This window comes from Oncorhynchus kisutch, linkage group LG21 (assembly GCF_002021735.2).
Source record: "Oncorhynchus kisutch isolate 150728-3 linkage group LG21, Okis_V2, whole genome shotgun sequence".
Taxonomy (NCBI): Eukaryota; Metazoa; Chordata; class Actinopteri; order Salmoniformes; family Salmonidae; genus Oncorhynchus; species Oncorhynchus kisutch.
Window position 1 is genome coordinate 8878875 of NC_034194.2, and position 24116 is coordinate 8902990.

General features: G+C 41.4%; 1 protein-coding gene across 1 annotated transcript; it reads left to right on the top strand.

Annotated features, from left to right (window-relative positions):
* Positions 1-681: 681 nt before the first annotated feature.
* Positions 682-23993, top strand: LOC109866728 (ammonium transporter Rh type A-like). Its single transcript, XM_020455545.2, has 10 exons — positions 682-999; positions 13493-13676; positions 16551-16701; positions 17330-17477; positions 18635-18801; positions 19205-19342; positions 19982-20103; positions 20373-20443; positions 20605-20678; positions 21049-23993. The coding sequence occupies exons 1-10, from the start codon at positions 819-821 to the stop codon at positions 21121-21123; spliced, it is 1311 nt and encodes a 436-aa protein (XP_020311134.1). The 5' UTR covers positions 682-818; the 3' UTR covers positions 21124-23993.
* The last annotated feature ends 123 nt before the right edge of the window (positions 23994-24116 follow it).

Here is a 24116-nt window from a genome sequence, read left to right on the forward strand (position 1 = left end):
AATGACATGTTAGACGATTCTGTAATTCCAACTTTGTGCAGGCATGACAATGCCCCCGTGTACATTGTCCATACAGAAATGGTTTGTCAAGATAGGTGTGGGAAGAACTTGACTGGCCTGCACAGAGCCCTGACCTCAACCCCATCGAACACCTTTGTGATGAATTGGAACGCCGATTGTGAGCCTAATCGCCTAACATCTGTGGCAGACCTCACTAATTATCTTGTGGCTGAATGGAAGCAAGGCCCCGCAGCAATGTTCCAACATCTAGTGGAAAGCCTTCCCAAAAGAGTGGAGGCTGTTATAGTAGGAAAGAGGTAACCACTCCATATTAATGCCCATGATTTTGAAATGAGATGTTCGACGAGCAGGTACTTTTGGTCATGTAGTGTATCACCCAAACACACCAGCATGACTCTGACAGTGACAAATTAGTTGAAAAAAGCTCATTAGCCATTCATCTCATGTCTCTGTCACTGGCCGGGGGTCATTACCGTGTGTTTTGCCAAAGTCTTGTTTTTTCTCCCTCTTTTAAAAAGAGTAAACACCCAACAGTGAGGAAACCCATCCCCATGAGCAAAGTGAAGAAAGGGGAGTAAACATGCGGGCCTGACTGTTCTGCCCTGCCATTGGTCCCCACGAAACCTGCACCAATTTAAAACCAGACACCAGTTGCTTTCCACCCGTCAGACTATTACCACAAGCCCCAAAAGATAGATAGGGAGAGAGAGAAAAAGTGAGCGTGTGTCAGAGACAGAGGGTCAGCCTGAGATAAACAGAGAGAGAGAGAGAGACACAGACAGTTAGTTAATATTGGCATGCCTGCATACTCCACCAACATGAGGCTTAAATTTCCTATCCTGGCTCTGACTCTGGAGATTATCACCATCATCCTGTTCGCTGTGTTTGTGGACTACGATGATGGGAAACACGGGGGGCACGGAGCCCACAACACCACACACCATGAGGAGAAGAAGGATCCTCTGACCCTTTATCCCAGTAAGTGACACCTGAAGGCTCCTTCATGTTAGCCTGGTCCCAGATCAGTTTGTGTGGTCTTGGAATGACAATGACCATAGGAGTTGGCAAGACAGGAACAGGTCTGGGAGCAGGCTTCCTCAGTGTGGTGCCAGATATTGTATGTGTGGGCTGTCAGTGTGTCAGCCTGGTTGTGGGAGCTTGGCTGAATCATGGATTTTATTGTATTGACTCCTTAATGCCAATCCCGGTTGCTATGGATGAAGGGCTATTGAAGTTGAGTCTCAAAGATTTGACCCTTATTCTCTTAATAATTGTGCAGTAGCTTTGAGGGATAAGCTATAGATCATTGGAGATGGTATTATTGAGTTATCAGATACTCCTGTGAACAATCAGAGAGAGAGATGTCGTGGGAAAGCATGGTGTGAGGTTGTTGTGCACGTGCCCATTCCAGCATCCTCACACCTAGAAATACTCTTTAGGGAATGGGCCAGATGCTCGAGCTGTCATAGGGGCACCACTCTCTCTCATACTGGACAGGTTCACTGGTTCACTGTGGCTAGCCTCCAGATGGATTGTGCAAATGGGAAGATGAATGCCAGGACTGAATGGCATCCACACACGTACAATAGAACTTGCAAGTGCACTTAAGGGAAATGCAGTCATGTGTTTTAGTGAGACATACGATTGAGTTAAAAATGTACGTGGATTTGTGTTTGGAGATAGATAAGTCTATCTATGAAAAGTGCAAAAGCCCCAACCCTACTACTTTACCTTTTGTACAAAAAATAATTGAGATGTTAGTCTGGTGTTCTTCGGGTGGTTCTTGGAATCCCAGAAAGTGTATTTTCTACCTATTTTAAAACAGCATAAATACTTGCAGACTTACAGTATAGAGGTTTGCCCAGAAATGGGCAGGGCAGGTGTGACCCGAAGAGATTAGCGTAGTGCTTAGCATTTGGGCCGATCCTTTTCCATTCCAAGAATTTTGCATATCCAAAGACATCCTAAAACCTTTGGAACTATTGGTTGTTTTTAAATAAACTGAGAGAATATTTTTATTTCAAGATGTTGTTTAATGGGTTATACAGCTAGAGATGTGTATAAAGGCGACATTGACTTTCTTTTCTTAAGAAAGCTGTAACATTTGCAGATTCCATTCATAACTATCATAATTGACCCCTCAAAACGGTCAATTTACTCAACAGACTGGCTTAACGCCCCATAACATGCTCATTCAGCTGAACAACCACAAGTTGCACCCCCCCCCTAACAAAAACTATTGGAGTAGACTACGAGAAAATATCAGGGGTCTGATGTGTGCGATGCAGGGTCGTCTATATTGTTGCATTACCAAAGCTCCGCAATTACAGGTTCATAGCAGAGGAAATAAGAGGAGGAATGCAATTTAGAAAAATAGGAGCCTATGTTGTTGCTGGGCTTTACCATCAATGGACAAAATCATTGTTAAAAAAAAATATTGAGAGGAAGCAATGGTTTCTGTGGCTCTGTGAAGTACTTGTTTTCCTCAAAGAATGGGGACCTTAAGATTTGTTACACAGAGTTGTTTTACAGCCATAGTCTACTCCTTTCATCAAAGTCAGGCCGAATTTGTCATTTGTAATTACAGTTCACAAAAAGCAACTTCACCAATTGCACTGGTGTAAAAAGCTCCCCAATTGTCATACCAGAATAAAAGTATAGATACCTTCATAGAAAATGACTCAATTAAAAGTGAAAGTCACCCAGTAAAATACCACTTGAGGAAAAAGTATCTGGTTTTAAATGTAAACTCAGCAAAAAAAGAAACATCCTCTCTCTGTCAACTGTGTTTATTTTCAGCAAACTTAACATGTGTAAATATTTGCAAGAACACAACAAGATTCAACAACTGAGACATAAACTGAACAAGTTCCACAGACATGTGACAAAACAGAAATGGAATAATATGTCCCTGAACAAAGGGGGGGTCAAAATCAAAAGTAACAGTCAGTATCTGGTGTGGCCACCAGCTGCATTAAGTACTGCGTGCATCTCCTCCTCATGGACTGCACCAAATTTGCCAGTTCTTGCTGTGAGTTGTCATCCTGTACCTGTCCCGCAGGTGTGATGTTCGGATGTACCGATCCTGTGCAGGTGTTGTTACACGTGGTCTGCCACTGCGAGGACGATCAGCTGTCCATCCTGTCTCCCTGTAGTGCTGTCTTAGGCGTCTCACAGTACGGACATTGCGATTTCTTGCCCTGGCCACATCTGCAGTCCTCATGCCTCCTTGCAGCATGCCTAAGGCACGTTCACGCAGATGAGCAGGGACCCTGGGCATCTTTCTTTTGGTGTTTTTCCAGAGTTAGTAGAAAGGCCTCTTTAGTGTCCTAAGTTTTCATAACTGTGACCTTAATTGCCTTCCGTCTGTAAGCTGTTAGTGTCTTAATGGCCGTTCCACAGGTGCATGTTCATTAATTGTTTGTTCTTTGAACAAGCATGGGAAACAGTGTTTAAACCCTTTACAATGAAGATCTGTTAATTAAGTTATTTGGATTTTTGCAAATTATCTTTGAAAGACAGGGTCCTGAAAAGGGGACATTTCTTTTTTTTAGTACAGTGGTGGAAAAAGTACTACGTTCTCATACTCAATTCTCCTTATATTAAGCAAACCAGGAGGCACAATTTGTGTTTTTTAAATGTATTCACGAACTGCCAGGGGCACACTCCAACACTCAGACATAATTTACAAACACAGTATTTGTGTTTAGTGAGTCAGATCAGAGGCAGTAGGGATGACCATGTTATATTGATAGGTGAGTGAATTGGACCATATTGCTGTCCTGCCTGAGCATTCTAAATGTTTTTGTGTGTCAGGGAAAATGTATGTGAGTAAAAATTACATATCTTCTTTAGGAATGTAGTAGAGTAAAAGTAAAAGTAGTAAAAAATATGAATATTAAAGCACAGATACCCCCCAAAAAACTACTTAAGTAGTATTTCAAAGTATTTTATACTTAGTTACTTTACACCACTGACCAATTGCAGTTCGATTCAATATGATGCTAAATGAAACTCAAGAAACTCAAAGACACTGGTGCCTTGGAGGTTTGAGATTTGTCCAAATCTGCATTATCCATTCTGGCACGGGCACCTGTTCTAGTGAATGCAGTTGCGTTGGCACTGGGTTATCATGCCTGGGAGACAGAATGAGGATTCCCCATACGGGATTACGGAAATGCGGACAGAAGGTTGATAAAACGCAAGCTTAATTCCCTTCAATTATGTTTAAGCCAGGTCATTTGTCAGAGCTATGGTGACCTCCAAACGCGTCAGCATTTAACATTATTGAAAATATTTTGGCTGCTGGCCTGAAACCTAATTTCAGTCTATCAACCTGAAATCCTGGTTAGCACACTACAATTGCCATGGATGGAAGATGACCTAACATGTTGGACATAGAGCCCATCTGAGAGGCTGAGTTCCAAATGGACCTTTTCTCTACCTCCCACAACACCCTTCTCTCAGAGCCTTCAACTGGTATGGTGTCTCAAAGGTATCAAGTATTCAGGTGATATAAGATGGATGGGGTCGAGGCTGATCAAGAATGCAGGACAAGCAGCCTTAGAGCTTTGTTAATAGAAATGAACCTCAGCCACTAGCTTCTGTATCCTGCATCGCTAAAATGCCCATTCCTATGAGACCATCCAAGGGGTTCCTCTAAAGGCCACTGCAGAGTGTCACGGAACCGACTAGACAGCCTACTGTTAACATTGTACTTGCTAAGTCTACGGTTTTTAGGCTTGTGTCACGTTGGCAAAATGGATTCGGGAGACAGATGCAGGAATGTTTAATAGGCTTTTCTATTTAGCCCAAATTACGGCGTGCCGTGTAAAGGCACGGGGATGAAGACCAAACAAACACGTAACAAAAACACAGGGTTGAAATCCAAGACAAAAGAGCGACGAGTATCTCGAATAAATACACAAACGCACAATGATTAACACACGGGGCGAGACCCGTAATCATCTGCACAATTTCACAATGGCACGAAAGCCCAAAACACACAGCACAGGTACTCACATGCACCAACGGACATTGTAACAATAAACGACAGCCCCATGGAAACCAAAGGGCACACTTATACAAGTACTAATCAGTGGGAATAGGGGACAGGTGTGCGTGATGAAAGTTCTGTGGATCCGTGACAGCTTGCCTAATGTTTTTGTAACCTGACTGGATGTGTGCAAAAATGTGAGAAGTATGCGACCCGGGCCAGGAAGACAGTAAACTAACTTTAGATCCAGGGTCAGCTCAGTCTTGACTCTTATGGGTTGGCGAGCCCAAGTGGGTTATTTTGTTCAGATGGTGCCAAAAACAAATATATGCAAAAAGAAAAACTACAAACAGGCATGCCCAATAGTGCTGAGCGATTAGTGCTTTTTGAGGTAAGTTCGGTTTCGGTTTGATTATAAAAAGCTAATCACAGTTTTTGATTTTAGTTTCAATTTTAAAAAATATATATATATATTAAATGCATTATTAAATAATGACATCATATATTTTTTAGCTAAAAAGACATACCCAAAAGTAACTGCTATTCATGTGTAATTACATGATTCTGACATGCAAAAACTTTGTATATTTGGAAAGAAGATATCTGGGAGATTATGAGGAAATTAACTGAAGACAATTTTACATAGTTCAGAATACACAAGATCAAGCACACACAAAACTGTAAAAAAAAATATATATATTTTCATTGACAAGCTATAAGGGAATTATTGATGATTAGAGCTGTTCACAACATGTGAACAATATCAGAAATAAAAAGGGATTGATAGACCTAACAACTAGAAATGGGCAGATGTTTTAGTAAGTGGTGTCAGGTGTGGTCACAGGACGTTTCCAAGTGTCCCTAAACCTAAACAGTTGAAGTCGGAAGTTTACATACACTTAGGTTGGAGTCATTAAAACTCGTTTTTCAACCACTCCACACATTTCTTGTTAACAAACTATAGTTTTGGCAAGTCAGTTAGGACATCTACTTTGTAATTTTGTAAAAGTAATTTTTCCAACAATTGTTTACAGACAGATTATTTCACTTATGATTCACTGTATCACAATTCCAGTGGGTCAGAAGTTCACATACACTAAGTTGACTGTGCCTTTAAACAGCTTGGAAAATTCCAGAAAATTATGTCATGGCTTTAGAAGCTTCTGATAGGCTAATTGACGTAATTTTTGTGTGTACCTGTGGATGTATCTCAAGACCTACCTTCAAACTCAGTGCCTCTCACCTGACATCATGGGAAAATCTAAAGAAATCAGCCAATACCTCAGGAAAAATATTGTAGACCTCCACAAGTCTGGTTTAACCTCGGGAGCAATTTCCAAACGCTTGAAGATACTATGTTCATCTGTACAAACATCAGTACGCAAGTATATACAACATGGGACCACGCAGCCGTCATACCGCTCAGGAAGGAGTTGCGTTCTGTCTCATAGAGATGAACGTACTTTGGTGCGAAAAGTGCAAATCAATTCCAGAGCATCAGCAAAGGACCATGTGAAGATGCTGTAGGAAACAGGTCCAAAAGTATATATATCCACAGTAAAACGAGTCCTATATCGACATAACCTGAAAGGCCGCTCAGCAAGGAAGAAGCCACTGCTCCAAAACCGCCATAAAAAAGCCAGACTACGTTTTGCAACTGCACATGGGGATAAAGATCGTACTTTTTGGAGAAATGTCCTCTGGTCTGATGAAACAAAAATAGAACTGTTTGGCCACAATCGCAATCGTTATGTTTGGAGGAACAAGGGGGAGGCTTGCAAGCCGAAGAACGCCATCCCAACCGTGAAGCACGGGGGTGGCAGCATCATGTTGTGTGGGTGCTTTGCTGCAGGAGGGCCTGGTGCACTTCACAAAATAGATGGCTTCATGAGGAAAGAAAATTATGTGGATATATTGAAGCAACATCTCAAGACATCAGTCAGGAAGTTAAAGCTTGGTCGCAAATGGGTCTTCTAAATGGACAATGAGCCCAATCATACTTCCAAAGTTGTGGCAAAATGACTTAATTAAGGACAACAATGTCAAGGTATTGGAGTGGCCATCACAAAGCCCTGACCTCAATCCTATAGAACATTTGTGGGCAGAACTGAAAAAGCGTGTGCGAGCAAGGAGGCCTACACACCTGACTCAGTTACACCAGCTCTGTCAGGAGGAATGGGCCAAAATTCACCCAACTTATTGTAGGAAGGTTGTGGGAGGCTACCCGAAACGTTTGATCCAAGTTAAACAATTTAAAGGCAATGCAACCAAATACTAATGGAGTGTATGTAAACTTCTGACCCACTGGGAATGTGATGAAAGAAATCAAAGCTGAAATAAATAATTCTCTCTGCTATTATTCTGACATTTTACATCCTTAATTTAAAGTGGTGATCCTAACTGACCTAAGACAGGGAATCTTTATTAGGAGTTTAAATGTATTTGCCTAAGGTGTATGTAAACTTCTGACTTCAACTGTATGTCTGTAAATTAGATTATTCCAGTGCTATTACATATTTGTAATCCCTAAATGCTATTTGTTCAGTATAAAAACACAACCTCACTCAAACATTGTGGTGGTGTTGTGGGGTATCCAGGGTACATTCAAGTGTCATTTCAACCTCTCCAAAATGTCAGAATGTGGTAATTGCGCTGCTTTTGCACACTGGATGTGCCAAAATATTTATTGTTCACTATAAAAACGACATTTCTACAACACCAACCTCTCTCAAACATTGTGGTGGTGTCAGGGGATATCCACTGTTTTTTCAACCTCTCCAAAATGCCTGAATGTTTAGCCTAGGCTATTGGTCCCACATACAAATGAACTGTTTACAAAAACAATATAAAATAAATAGATGTACACTACCAGTCAAAAGTTTGGACACACCTACTCGTTCAAGGGTTTTTCTTTATTTGTACTATTTTCTACATTGTAGAATAATAGTGAAGACATCAACACTATGACATAACACATATGGAATCATGTAGAAACAAAAAAAGTGTTAAACAAATCAAAATATACTTTATATTCAGATTCTTCAAAGTAGCCACTGGACATTAAAAAAGATACAAAAATGTCTTATCAAACACAAACTTGGTTACACACGTGTCCTACAATAAAAAAGGTGTAAAAATAGAAATTAGCTGAATGATTTACAAATAGCATTCGTGTTCATTTTACATCCCAGATGATTAGATTTCACTTTCATCATAGCTTGTGCATGTCTTGCATAGTCTTTGACGCAGTCCCTCTCTGCCAGGAAACACCCTTATTTTTCTCTTTGTGTTTTGTGCAATGCTTGCAGTTCTTCCTTTTGTCTTTTGGCAGGTGTGTTGGATAGTGGCGCTCACCTTGAGTGGAGGGTCTTGTGATGGTGGTGAGGTTGCTTTGGGCCCGCAATTCAGCCATTTCCAATACCAGCTACTCTCGGAAGGCCAACTGGGAGAGATGGGTTTGACCTTTTGGTTTGGCCATGTGCTTGTGGAGAATGAAAGCCTTTACTGTAGCAATGTCCACAAAGTGGTAGAAAAAAAGTTATATACTACCTCCTGGTCTTGTGGAAGACCTGGTAATAGCCTATTAGAGGATCTGATAGGTCAACAACCCCCATGTTGGCATTGAAGTCCTTCACAGAAACAGGAATGGGGACATTCTTCCTCACCCATGCCCCATCGGCTAGCACAAAGAGCTTGTAAACCCCATTTGGTCTGCAAGCCAATTCGAGCATTTGAGGCAACCAAGCGCTCATCTATATATAGATTTTGAGCAGGCTGGAATTACATTTTGCATGCCTCCACCATGTCATGATAAAGGGGCTTGACTCTTGCAAGACGATCATACCCTGCAGTCCCCTTTTTCTGGTCATTCTCCTGATCCTTTTGTGGATCACTCATGTTAAGAGTACGGTTGATGGCCAATAATCAGTTTTCACTCATGTTGGAGGTGGGGAACTCGAGCTGATAGAGTGGGGATCTTGCTCCAGTTGTCAACTAATCTTGATACCTTTACCAGTCCCATGTAAATCACCAAGGAAATGTAGTTGAGCGTGTCACCCATGGTGACAGGTTTCCAGGACATCTTCCCTCCCCCTGTTGCTTCCAGCTGTGAATATTCATTTTAATTTGATTACTTTACTCTTTTATATTCCTTAATAACCCAAAAATATAAGAAATATTGGTAAATCGCTCAGCACTAATGCCAAAACTAAAGATAAAAAACAAACGAAAGGCCTCACGGCCACCCACCACGTCATTTTAGCATAGCACTTGGACATGGTTGGTGCTGCCACCTGGGGTACGGAGTATTGAAGTCTATCCTGGTCCAGTGTGGTGCCTAACTGTGTGCTAACACTAAACTACCTTCTACAGTACATAACAATAGTGCATATCTCTGTATTATTTATTTGGTTTTGCAAGGATGGAGATTTTAGATGACAATGTTGGGTAAGATGAATGTGTAGTGGTAGGCCGAAGAAGGGAGATATCCAATATGGACAAGATAAAAGCTGAGACTTGTTTTGCTGCTATGTTCCTAAGCTTCAAGTTTAGTACTCTACGTCTCAGTTGGTATAGTAGGGTGCTGACACCGGAAGGAATTTATCAGGTTAGTTCGTTCCCAGCAATAATACACGATACATCATGTATTCTAGTTTTTGTTACCCTATTGTCCATCCATAATGTTTTGCACGTTGCTTGATTTGCACATTCCCAATCAGTACCCTCAATCAATGCTAAAGAACAGAAAACATTGCATGCAATGTATTAACAACAAAAATGCTGATTTGTTCAGTCAACACATGGCTCAGTCAACACATGGCTCAGCCAACAAATCAGCATTTTTGTTGTTAATACATTGCATGCAATGTTTTCTGTACAGTCATGGCCAAAGGTTTTGAGAATGACACAAATAGCAATTTTCAAAAAGTCTGCTGCCTCAGTTTGTATGATGGCAAAATTGCATATACTCCAGAATGTTATGAAGAGTGATCAGATGAATTGCAATTAATTGCAAAGTCCCTCTTTGCCATGCAAATTAACTGAATCCCCCCCCCCCCCCAAAAAAAAATGTCCACTGCATTTCAGCCCTGCCACAAAAGGACCAGCTGACATCATGTGAGGGATTCTCTCGTTAACACAGGTGTGAGTGTTGACGAGGACAAGGCTGGAGATCACTCTGTCATGCTGATTGAGTTTGAATAACAGACTGGAAGCTTGTCAATCATGGTTACCTGCAAGGAAACACGTGCGGTCATCATTGCTTTGCACAAAAAGGGCTTCACAGGCAAGGATATTGCTGCCAGTAAGATTGCACCTAAATCAACCATTTATCGGATCACCAAGAACTTCAAGGAGAGCGGTTCAATTGTTGTGAAGAAGGCTTCAGGGCACCCAAGAAAGTCCAGCAAGCGCCAGGACCGTCTCCTAAAGTTGATTTATCTGCAGGATCGGGGTACCATCAGTACAGAGCTTGCTCAGGAATGACAGCAGGCAGGTGTGAGTGCATCTGCATGCACAAGTGAGGCGAAGACTTTTGGAGGATGGCCTGGTCTCAAGAAGGGCAGCAAAGAAGCCACTTCTCTCCAGGAAAAACATCAGGGACAGACAGATATTCTGCAAAAGGTACAGGGATTGGACTTGCTGAGGACTGGGGTAAAGTCATTTTCTCTGATGAATCCCCTTTCCGATTGATTTGGGCATCCGAAAAAAAAGCTTGTCCGGAGAAGACAAGGTGAGCACTAGCATCAGTCCTGTGTCATGCCAACAGTAAAGCATCCTGAGACCATTCATGTGTGGGGTTGCTTCTCTGCCAAGGGAGTGGGCTCACTCACAATTTTGCCTAAGAACACAGCCATGAATAAAGAATGGTACCAACACATCCTCAGAGAGCAACTTATCCCAACCATCCAGGAACAGTTTGGTGATGAACAATGCTTTTCCAGCATGATGGAGCACCTTGCCATAAGGCAAAAGTGATAACTAAGTGGCTCGGGGAACAAAACATCGATATTTTGGGTCCATGGCCAGGAAACTCCCCAGACCTTAATCCCATTGAGAACTTGTGGTCAACCTTCAAGAGGCGGGTGGACAAACAAAAAGCCACAACTGACAAACTCCAAGCATTGATCATGCAAGTATGGGCTGCCTTCAGTCATGTGGCCCAGAAGTTAATTGACAGCATGCCAGGGCGGATTGCAGAGGTCTTGAAAAATAAGGGTCAACACTGCAAATATTAACTCTTTGCATCAACTTCATGTAATTGTCAATAAAAGCCTTAGACACTTGTGAAATGCTTGTAATTATACTTCAGTATTCCATAGTAACATCTGGCAAAAATATCTAAAGACACTGAAGCAGCAAACTTTGTGGAAATGTATATTTGTGTCATTCTCAATACTTTTGGCCAAGACTGTATATATCTTACAAGGCATTATGTATATCTTACATATTTTACATTGTTCAGACTTTGATATCAGGGAAAATATTGGATAGATTTTAGTTATTTGTTTGTTACCGGATAGGCGCGGGTGTTCTGGCCAGTGCCAGAGGGGTTATAATGTATTCTATGACGTCTCGGGGGCATTGCTTAAGTAATACTAAACCTGATTATAATCATGGTCCAGTGCGCTGAATCTCATCCATAGCAATACAATGCACTTCTGGGTAGAAAGAGACAGTCACATGTAAACACGATAATGAGTGAGGAATTCATGGACTTCTAATTTGAGACAAAATCTGTTTAGAAGAGCTAACCTTCCTGTTTATTCTGTCTCTATCACTGTGTGGCAGAAAGAGGGAGCCTCCGAACAAACTAAACTCTTAAATGAATTGCCAGTTACAACAATCCCTCTACAACTGCTTAAAATGTAGCATCGGTTTTTACTTATAGTAAGGCCTGGTATGGCACAGAGACACTCACAGAGAAAGAGATGTGTATGGCACTGGAATGGCATGCTGGTAGACACGTTTCTTGGAGAGTCATACACAGCTTACATAGAGTACATAGAGTAGTCACAGACAAATAAAGACAACGGACCTATCGGGCTAGTCTATGCTGCACCTAAGCCCCCCAACCGCCAACCCCACACCCTGTATTCCATTACTTCCCCAGGACAGTCTGGGTGGTGACTGTTTGCCTAAGTCCTTTTTTTAAACTTATTTTTTTACCTTTATTTAAGTCAGTTAAGAACAAATTCTCATTTTCAATGACAGCCTAGGAACAGTGGGTTAACTGCCTGTTCAGGGGCAGAATGACAAATTTGTACCTTGTCAGCTCAGGGGTTTGAACTTGTAACCTTCCGGTTGCTAGTCCAACGCTCTAACCACTAAGCTACCCTACCCAGCTTCCCTGACAACCACAATGCTAACTTCCCACCACAATGCTAACCAGACCTGGGGAAACAAGGACTATTGTTTCCACATTCTGCAAACGGCCACACCTTGATGTACATTCCAGATGAGGACCCGTCATCCATCGCACAATGACTGGTCACTTTTGGGAATTGGGAGTCTGGCTTCCTGTGGTCAGGCATTTCAGGGAAGAGAACCTTTTCTGAGTGTCGAGCTAGAGTGGGAGTAGAGTGTGTGGGTGGGAGTGGGAGTGGGAGTGGAGCTTGGAGAATTAGGATTGTTCCTCCAGCGGCGGTGGACAAACTGTTTTAAGCTCCACGCACCTACGTACGTACGCACACACATACACACATTTGGTCAGTCTCTTGGGCCAGTAGCCTGATCCTTATCTGCAGAAACTTGGATAGTGCTCACATCCTGCTGTCCGCACACACAGTGAGCTAAAGTCCTTATAAGTAAAGTCTGTCCTCTTGTATACATCAATCTAAACATGCATAAAGTGCGAGCACAGTGAACCATCTATTAAGTTTAGAAGACTTGGTTAAGATCATGTGATCCCAGTGAATGGAACAGCGTAAGGCTACTGACATGGCACATCAAACTGGGTTATTGGGAGCCTCAGTTCTCAGTATCCCATTCACAGACTTATCTAATTGGTCTTCCCTCCTCAGGATTTCCATTGACCCCCTCATGGGGATAGGGGTTACTAATGTTGCTGCACAATCCAATGCGGGTGCTCTGTGAATCATTTGAGCAGCCAAAGGCAAAGCAACATAAAGAATGGAATATTTACACACCACCTAGGTTTTGATCAATAGCTAGACTGTCAACTGATTTGAATGTCTTTGACGTGTTGTAATAAAGGATTATAATCACATAGCAAGCCCTCCCAGGGTTTTATTAATTTGTTTTAGTATTCATTCACTATTCATTCAAAGTGAATAAATCATATGGGGCCTGTTTTATAGAGAAAAGATGCAATTATATTATGTTAACACTACCACCAACGTGTTTTGGATTTCATGTGAATTTAAAAAGTTAATATCTCTGCCATTTTGGAAGTCACTTTTTTTTTATGAATCAAACTCCACTGAGCTGACCTCTGACCTGCCATTTGTTCCCCAGTGTTCCAGGATGTCCACGTTATGATCTTCATTGGCTTTGGCTTCCTGATGACCTTTCTGAAGAGATATGGCTTCAGCAGCGTGGGCCTCAACCTGCTCCTGGCCGCCTTCGCTCTGCAGTGGGGTCTAATCATGCAAGGCCTCTGGCACCTGGATGATGGCAAGATCAAAGTCTCCATATTCAAGTAAATACAAATAGTAAACTAACAGAACGTAAAGCTAGCAGTATCATCATAGTACCCATGATAGAAGACATCTTCAAGTAAATACAACCTAGACATTACCAGAACCGTCAAAACCTATAATCAGCTTGCAGTAATAGCACATGTACGTACAGTTGAAGTCTGAAGTTCACATACACCATAGCCAAATACATTTAAACTCAGTTTTTCACAATTCCTGACGTTTAATCCTAGTAAAAATTCTGTTTTAGGTCAGTTAGGATCACCACTTTATTTTAAGAATTTGAAATGTCAGAATAATAGTAGAGTGAATGATTTATTTCAGCTTTTATTTCTTTCATCACATTCCCAGTGGGTCAGAAGTTTACATACACTCACTTGGTATTTGGTAGCATTGCCTTTAAATTGTTTAACTTGGGTCAAACGTTTTGGGTAGCCTTCCACAACCTTCCCACAATAAATTGGGTGAATTACGGCCCATTCCTCCTGACAGAGCTGGTGTAACTGAGTCAGGTTTGTAGGCCTCCTTGTTCGCACAAGCTTTTTCAGTTCTGCCCACAAATGTTCTCTAGGATTGAAGTCAGGGCTTTGGTGATGGCCACTCCAATACCTTGACTTTGTTGTCCTTTTGCACTTTTCGCACCAAAGTACGTTCATCTCTGGGAGACAGAACGCGTCTCCTTCCTGAGCGGTATGACGGCTGCGTGGTCCCATGTTGTTTTTACTTGCACACTATTGTTTGTACAGATGAATGTGGTACCTTCAGGCATTTGGAAATTGCTCCCAAGGATGAACCAGACTTGTGGAGGTCTACAATTATTTTTCTGAGGTCTTGGCTGATTTCTTTTGATTTTCCCATGATGTCAAGCAAAGAGGCACTGGGATTGAAGGTAGTCCTTGAAATACATCCACAGGTAAACCTCCAATTGACTCAAATGATGTCAATTAGCCTATCAGTAGCTCCTAAAGCCATGGCATCATTTTCTGGAATGTTCCAAGCTGTTTAAAAGCACAGTCAACTTAGTGTATGTAAACATCTGACCCAATGGAATTGTGATACAGTGAGTTATTAGTGAAATAATCTGTCTGTCAACAAGTTTTGGAAAAATTACTTATGTCATGCACAAAGTAGATGTCCTAATCGACTTGCCAAAACTATAGTTTGTTAACAAGACATTTGTGGAGTGGTTGAAAAACGAGTTTTAATGACTCCAACCTAAGTGTATGTAAACTTCCGACTTCAACTGTACACATTAGATTACAGTCGTAGAGAAGCCTTCTATTCTAGACACATTAACCTTTCTAGTGCGGAACCCCTCGACAACATTCCGCTGAAAAGGCAGCGCGCAAAATTCAAAAATATTTTTGGGAAATATGTAACTTTCACACATTAACAAGTCCAACACAGTAAATGAAAGATAAGCATCTTGTTAATCTACCCATCATGTCCAATTTCAAAAATGTTTTACAGCTAAAGCGCAACATGTGATTATGTTAGGTCATAGCCAAGTCGAAAAAACACACAGCCATTTTCCCAGCCAAAGAGAGGAGTCACAAAAAGCAGAAATATAGATAAAATTAATAACTAAACTTTGATGATCTTCATAAGATAACACTCATAGGACATCATGTTACACAATACATGTATGTTTTGTTCGATAATGTGCATATTTATATCCAAAAACATTGGCGCCTTACGTGCAGTAATGTTTTGATTCCAAAACATCCAGTGATTTTGCAAAAATACTCATAATAAACATTGATAAAAGATACAAGTGTTATTCACAGAATTAAAGATAGACTTCTCCTTAATGCAACTGCTGTGTCAGATTTCAAAAAAACTTTACGGAGAAAGCATTATCTGAGAACGGTGCTCAGAACCCAAAACAACCAGAGGAATATCCGCCATTTTGGAATCAACAAAGTTAGAAACAACACGATAAATATTCACTTACCTTTGATGATCTTCATTAGAAGGCACTCCCAGGAATCCAAGTTCGACAATAAATGACTGATTTGTTCCATAAAGTTCCATAATTTATGTCCAAATAGCCACTTGTTGTTAGCGTGTTCAGCCCAATAATCCATCTTCATGAGGCGCAGGCACTTCATCCAGAGAAAAACTAAAAAAGTTCAGTTACAGTCCTTTAGAAACATGTCAAACGATGTATGGAATCAATCGTTAGGATGTTTTTAACATAAAACATCAATAATGTTCCAACCGGAGAATTCCTTTGTCTTTAGAAAAGCACTGGAATGAGAACTCTGTCGGGAGCCCGCGTCATGAGACCAAGGCTCTCTACCAAACCACTGACTCAAAGAGGTCTCATGAGCCCCTCCTTTATAGTAGAATACTCAAACGAGTTTCTAAAGACGGTTGACATCTAGTGGAAGTCCTAGGAAGTGCAACCTCATCCATATCTCAATGTGTATTCATTCGGTAGGCCAAGCTTTGAAAAACTACAAACCTCAGATGTCCCACTTCCTGGTTGGATTCTTCTTAGGTTTTCACCTGCCATATGAGTTCTGTTATACTCATAGACATCATTCAAACAATTTTGGAAACTTCAGAGTATTTTTTATCCAATACTAATAATAATATGCATATATTAGCATCTGGGACGGAGTAGGAGGCAGTTCACTCGGGGCACGCTATTCATCCAAAAGTGAAAATGCTGCCCCCTATCCCAAAAAGGTTAATACAGCAACAGAACAGGTAGAATGAATGAAGCTAGCATTAGTGGTATTATGTGCACAAGATAGAGGACAATCATAGAGAAGTGTTCTGTTCTAGTGTTAACAAGGCATCTCTCGCTCTCGCTCTCTCTTTCTCTCTCTTCACTCCCTCCTACTCGTCCTCTCCCTCCTCACCATAAGGATGATCAATGCAGATTTCAGCACAGCCACCGTTCTGATCTCGTTCGGGGCAGTGCTGGGTAAAACCAGTCCTGTCCAGCTCCTCATCATGACCATCCTGGAGATCACCATCTTCAGCATCAACGAACATCTGGTGGCCGAAATCCTGGAGGTCAGTGCACTTCACCATAATCTCAGATCCCAGAACTAACCCTTATTCTAACAGTCTGTCACAACAAACTAACTTCAACCTTGTCCACTCATCTAAGAACTTGTGAACATGAAAAACACTATACTAGAAGATGATATTAGTTCATACAGTTCAATAAGCAATATTGTGTGCAATCTTGTGAGTAGCAGCTAAAACTGTGTGAATCTCCTCTTGACCCATATATGTGTACTATCTGTTTACCTGGGACCTTATACACCTGGCCCATAACCCTAGTGAGACTGCCCTCTAGTGGTGAGAAGTGACAGCCCAAGATAACCGTGATCAGACAAGATTCATCCTACCAAAAGGGCTCAGATAAATATAACCACGGCGTAAATTCTTAGGGATGAACCTACAAAGGGAAAAATATATCTAGGTCAATTTGATTTGATATTCTTGAATCGGTCCAATCCTATACCCAGCAAATCAGTGCACAAGTTTTGCTTGGGAATGTGCAGAGGTGTGATGGATGGGTGATTGACAGGTGACTGAGGTTACTAGCAGGCTAAGGAGAAAGTTAGGTTAGTAGGGCTGTTCTTTTTTTTTACAACATGAACTAACTACTTTATGTGGTTTGTCCCACTCACAGGCCAATGATGTTGGGGCCTCCATGATTATCCATGCCTTTGGGGCGTACTTCGGTCTCGCAGTGGCCCGCATGCTGTACCGGCCAGCTCTGAGGAACAGCCATGAGAACGATGGCTCTGTTTACCACTCTGACCTCTTCGCCATGATCGGTAAGAGCAGCTCACATGGCAGTCATCAAGATCAATGCATTTTGGCCTCCCGCGTGTCGCAGCGGTAAAAGGCACTGCATCGCAGTGCTAGAGGCGACACTACAGACCCGGGTTTGATCCGGGCTGTGTCGCAGCCGGCCGTGAACGGGAGACCCATGAGACAGCGCACAATTGGCCCAACGTCGTCCGGGTTAGGGGGCTTCGGTCGCCAGTTGTATGGTGTTTCCTCTGACACATTGGTGCGGCTGGCTTCTGGGTTAAGCGAGCAGTGTGTCAAGATGCAGTGCAGCTTGGAGGGGTCGTGTTTCGGAGGACGCATAGCTCTCGACCTTTGCCTCTCCCGAGTCCGTACGGAGTTGCAGCAATGGGACAAGCCTGCAACTACCAATTAGATATCATGAAATTGGGGAGAAAAAAATGTATCATAATAATCTATGCATTTTATTGATTAGCGTAGACAGTCACTAACAACTGTTATAGATTAAAGAGTAGTAGATAGATCGCTAAATATTGTTCAAATGTTCTTTGGAACACGAGAAAAAACTATTCAGCAATAAGGAGGTTCTAAGTATCAAGCATCTCAGAGTAGGAGTGCTGATTTTAGTATCATTTAAAAAATATATACATATTTTTCTAGGAAAGTCAGTTAAGAACAAATTCTTATTTACAATAACAACCTACCGGGGAACTTCCTATGCCTTGTTCAGGGGGAGAACAACAGATTTCTTATCTTGTAAACTTGGGGATTCAATCCATCAACACATTCGGTTACTGGCCCAACGCTCTAACCACTAGGCTATTTGCCGCACCACTTTTAGATCACAATTAATGGGATTGCATGGACAGGGGGACCTGAACCTAGATTAGCATTCCTACTCTGAGACGCTTGATACATACGGCTCCTGGTGTCTGTTTGCGCTGTACATTTTATCACAGGGGAAGGGGAAGCTCCCCCAAATCATAGTCTCATTTACCACCTAGTGGAAATACAGTGTATCACTTCTAAAACTCACTGTATTATAAAAACAGTGACACTAGCAGGCATAATTCTGTTCAATGTAGTTTTAATATATTTAATACATCACTTTTTGTTGATATATTTTATAATTAACTGAAGTAGCAGACAAATCAAAATCCTCCTTGAATATCTTCTCCAGGTACCGTGTTCCTCTGGATGTTCTGGCCCAGTTTCAACTCTGCCATCGCTGAATCTGGCACTGATCAGCTCATGGCGGTGACCAACACCTACTTCTCCCTGGCTGCCTGCGTACTCTCTGCCTATGCTGTCTCCAGCTTGGTGGAGCACAAAGGGAAACTGGACATGGTGAGTCTTCCAATGCTTCATTCAAACCACAAAGGATCACAGCAAATCTGTAAATTGTTTACTTTCTTTCAATTTATTTTGACTTGTTTATGTTCAAACAAGAATATTGAGTGTGTGCGCATGTATTGTGTGTCTTTGGGAAAGCGACAATAAAATCTCACACAGCACCTACTATAGCATAGCTCACTACAGACCCTGGTTTGATCCCGGGCTGTATCACAACTGGCAGTGATCGGGAGTCCCATAGGGCGGCGCACAATTGGCCCAGCGTCGTCCGGGTTAGGGGAGGGTTTGGCCGGGGTAGGCCGCCATTGTAAATAAGAATTTGTTTTTAACTGACTTGCCAAGTTAAATAAAGGTTCAATAAAAAAATAAAATTAAAATGCTTCTGTGTCTTCCATAGGTCCACATCCAGAATGCCACTCTGGCAGGAGGTGTTGCCGTGGGAACCTGCGCTGACATGGACATCGGCCCTTTTGGTGCCATGATCATCGGGTTCGTGGCTGGCATCGTCTCCACCCTGGGCTTCAAGTTCCTCACTGTGAGTTCAAAGGTCACACAAGTCTGAACCAATAGAAAGGGAGATACCTAGTCATAACGGAATGCATTCAACCAAAATGTGTCTTGTGCATTTAACCAAAGCCCTCTGAATCAGAGAGGTGCAGAGGGCTGTCATAATCAACATCATCAGTCCCTGGGGAGTAGTTGTTTTTGTTGGGGGTTAACTGCCTTGCTCAAGGGCAAAACAGCAGATTTTTCCAACTTGCCAGCTCTGGGATTTGAACTAGTGACCTTTCAGTTTCTGGACTGATGTTCTTAACCACTAGGCTACCTGCCACCACAACCTCGCAGTGGACCAGGACACCACATTGTCTATGAAAAGCCAACTAGTGTTACAACATAGACATTCCTTGTGAGTTACAATAAACCTACATTCCTTTGAATGTTACATTTCTGTCAGCATCCTCACTAACCAGTTAGGGGGAGGAAATAGTGTCCTCAGCCCAATGAGAAAATCTGGTTCTGGTTTATTAAACGAGTTTTGCCTGCGGGAGAAACTTGCATTTTAGTCAAAACAATCACCCATCCATCCATGACCATCAGATGGCTAGAAATATGTTGAAATGAGTGGGCACTAGGGAATATAGAAATTACACAACTGTTTCTCTCTGTGTTTCAGCCAATCCTGGCATCCAACCTGGGCATCCAGGACACCTGTGGTGTCCACAATCTGCACGGCATGCCTGGCATCCTCGGGGGTATCGCTGGCATTGTGGCGGTCGCTCTGGGCAAGAAGAACGGGTAGGGCTCATCCAATGGTATTCTTCATACTGTATATCTATAAAGGCATTGGATAAAGAAATTAGAGGAATTAGAAATAAAAGGCATTTGAAAATGAATGATGATGTGTAGTCAATATCAGATACAGATAGTGTAGTTCTTGAACGTCTAATAATTCACTTTTCCGTTAAGGTGTGAACTTGGCCTCAATAATTCGTCTCAAAATAAGGGTCTCTTGCCATAATTACCTAAGTACTGTCATTTTCTCATCTCCGCCATTCTTCCCTCAGGAGTGCTGCCATGCAGGGTGCAGCCCTGGCCTCATCCCTTGGGTTCGCTTTGGTTGGAGGAACTATTACAGGTGGGTGGAGAGAGACTGCCATTCTTTGTCATTCAAAAAATCTACATCACATTTGAACAGACAGTTTTCATATTTTATAAAACTATGCAGTTTGTTTTATACGATGCCCGCTGGGAAACATATATTTAATAATACTGTTAATAACTTTTCTATTTGTACAGGTCTGATAATGAAGCTTCCATTCTGGGGACAGCCTCCAGATCAGAACTGCTTTGATGATTCCATTTATTGGGAGGTAATAATCTGAAAGAAACAAATACAACATATTATCCTGATCCATTAATGACCATCACTAGCTTACAGTTGAATCAAATGCCTGAGGTATGTGGTATAACGTATAGGATGTTACATTATTCGTGTGACACTCATGTAACATTTGACATATCCAGTCCCATAATGTGACATTAGCCACATATAGATTGTTATTAGTCACACATGGCAAATGTGGTATACTGTCTTGTATTACATTGAACGTGACCACCTGGAGAAAATATTTGATTTGTAAATTTAAAAAAGACTATCTTATAACAAATATGATTTGGTATAGATTAAATTGTGGCTAAATTCTGAGATCTGTGACTGACTGAGATGTGACTGTGTTCTAGGTTCCTGGGGAGGAGGAGGAGGAGGAGGAGGGCGAGGAGAGCCTGGCTCACGGAGACCAAAAAGCAGAGGCGTAAAGCTCCCACTCTTTGCTGCACATTCACGACCTACAACCCTCTGAGCTAGAGATGGGAAAGTGAGGAATCATGAACCACACATTAGACATGGGGTCTAATACAATACTCTATCTCAATAGTCTTAACTGGCTTCCTCTCCTTGTCACCTCTCCTTCATCTAATTGGTAGATCCCTACCAGGACTTCATGTGTCACCCGTCTAATTTCTTGACCATCAGTGCAGAGGACGTAAAGGAGAGAATCTATGTTGTACTATTGAATTCAACCCAGGATGGCCAGTGCTGTGAAATTGTCAGTTATTTTCAACTACTGCATAAATAATTGGATTGATATGAGACAAATTGAGATCATATCGTGATTCATGCTACCTTATTAAGACATCTCTAAATCAAATCGATCAGCAGGGAAATGTTAGCCTATGTTGCACTTTTCTAGGTCCAAACTAGGTCCTCATTGTCCATAGATTTGTACTAAATATTTTAATCTTCAATTGAAGTAGGTCCACTGAAGAGCATTTGGGAAACATGTCATAGCTCATTATAATTTCAACTAAAGTGTAAGAGGTGGGTGTGTTACATATTTTTTTTTAACTATTATTAGGTCTCAATGCAATTGAGATAATATTGTAAGGATTTTCTTATCTTAAACAAATAATGTTTACAGAAACTCATTTCAAGCAACATGCTTGCAGTGCTTTGGATGTGTTAGTCTGAAAATTGATTTAAATGAAGGAGCATTTTGATATAAATGATCCTGAATAAGTTGCATTGAAACATGAACTGTTCTTTTACACAATCGGAGGAAAGATACTTTCAGGGATTATTTTTTTACACTGAATTTGATGACCACCGTTCTGAGCCATTAGAAACTGTATAGAAATAGTAGAAACAGTATATCAAGCTGACAATATCACCAATTGTCTCACATGCTTTGTGACACTATCAAAATGTTAACAGACATTTGTTTTGCCTCATTAGTTAGGGCTATACATTGTATATTTTTCTCAACGTGTCTTTTTATGTCGCCATCCAACTGACATAGCCGATATTGTGTGCTAGGCCTTGTTTAATTAATAAAATCAACTGCTACTTTAGCCTGCTGCAGAGCTAGGCCGCGTGACTGGAGCTCACTTCTCCTACTGGAGAGAATCTGATACCAGACCAGGCTGCAAAGTTTAGGCAGTAGCTAAGGGCCAGTATTTATCAAGCGTCTCAGAGTGGGGGTGCTGATCTTGGATCAGTTTTACCTTTCTAGATCAGCACTCCTGAGACGCTTGATAAACACGGGTTCTGCATTAAGCTACTACCTGTGTGCATCCAAATACTCTAAGGTTCCCCTTCTTCTACCCCAGTATCCTCACAGCTAAAGTGGAGTTGAGTATCTTTCATTTTCATTTTTCAAACACAGAAAGTCAATTGAAATCTGACATGTCCAATTAAAAACCGAATAGTCTACATGTCACATGGATTCTGAATAAATGGGGCATGAGAAAGAAAGCCACTAAGAGATTTAGGATACATAAGCTTTCTATATTTCTTTCACTTCTTATTGTAACCTCTTAATGCAAAGTGTAGTTAGTTACATAATGGATATAGTCAATTTCTCTCAATTCCTGCACCTAGGACTAACAATTGGTACTTAGTGATTCAGATCACAAGTATCTCTTTATACACTGAGTGTACAAAACATTAAGAACACTTTCATCATATTGAGTTGCACCCCCCCCCCCCCCCCCCCCCTTCTCCCAGAATAGTCTCAATTTGTTGGGTCATGGACTCTACAAGGTGTCGAAAGCGTTCCACAGGGATGCTGGCCCATGTTGACTCCAATGCTTGACCCCAAAGGTGTTCGATGGTATTGAAGTCAGGGCTCTGTGCAGACCAGTTAAGTTCTTCCACACCAATCTCAACAAACCACTTCTGTATGGACCTCGCTTTGTGCACGGGGGTATTGTCATGCTGAAACAGGAATGTGCCTTCCCCAAAATGTTGCCACAAAGTTGGAAGCATAGAATCATCTAGAATGTCATTGTATGCTGTAGCATTAAAATTTCCCACAGTCAAGTTGGCTGGATGTCCTTTAGGTGGTGGACCATTCTTGATACACATGGGAGACTGTTGAGTGTGATAACCCCAGCAGCGTTGCAATTCCCAACACAAACCAGTGCGCCTGGCACCTACTACCATACCCCGTTCAAAGGCACTTAAATATTTTGTCTTGCCTCTTCATCCTCTAAATGGCACACATACACAATCCATGTCTCAATTGCCTCAAGGATGAAACAAAATCCTTCTTTAACCTGTCTCCTCTTCTTCATCTACACTGATTTGAAGTGTATTTAACAAGTTAGATCAATAAGGGATCATAGCATTGACCTGGTCAGTCTATGTCTTGGAAAGAGCAGGTATTTATAATGTTTTGTACACTCAGGCTATATCGCAACCATTTTGTTGAATAAAGCTAAAGTGATACCTGAGAATGCAGGAGGAAAATAGTCAACAATAGTTCCTGTACTAGACCATTGTAGCAGGTAAAGATGAAACTGACTACAGATACACTACATGGCCCAAATGATGCTTGTCTAACATCTCATTCCAAAATCATGGGCATTAAAATGGAGTTGGTCCCACCTTTGTTGCTATAACAGCTTACTTTTGGCCATGTAGTGTAGCTAGATAAGTAGTACATTTGGCTGATGTAGTAGCCTATGTGTGATTTAGATGTAATGCTTAGAAAACTAGCAGGCAATATTTAAAAAAAAAATGCTTGATATGACTTTTTTTTTTAAGTTACAGAAAATTAATATGTATTACATTTTTGTTAATGTATAAATATTTATACTGTAATTTATGAATATGGTTTTATACAATATAAGAGTGACTCTGTGTGTGTTCTTTGACATGATTCCATTGCATTATCACCATCAACATTCTTTTCACAATCAGAACGTAGAAGGCGTGTTGTACATTTTCAAGGGCCAAGACACTAATTGTG

What these genes read in the sequence shown, in the direction of transcription:
- LOC109866728 (XM_020455545.2), top strand. Translation starts at nt 819, where the DNA reads ATGCCTGCATACTCCACCAACATGAGGCTTAAATTTCCTATCCTGGCT. An exon ending in ATCAAAGTCTCCATATTCAA is followed by an intron (nt 13,677 to 16,550) that starts GTAAATACAAAT and finishes CCTCACCATAAG; the next exon opens with GATGATCAATGCAGATTTCA. An exon ending in GGTTGGAGGAACTATTACAG is followed by an intron (nt 20,444 to 20,604) that starts GTGGGTGGAGAG and finishes CTATTTGTACAG; the next exon opens with GTCTGATAATGAAGCTTCCA.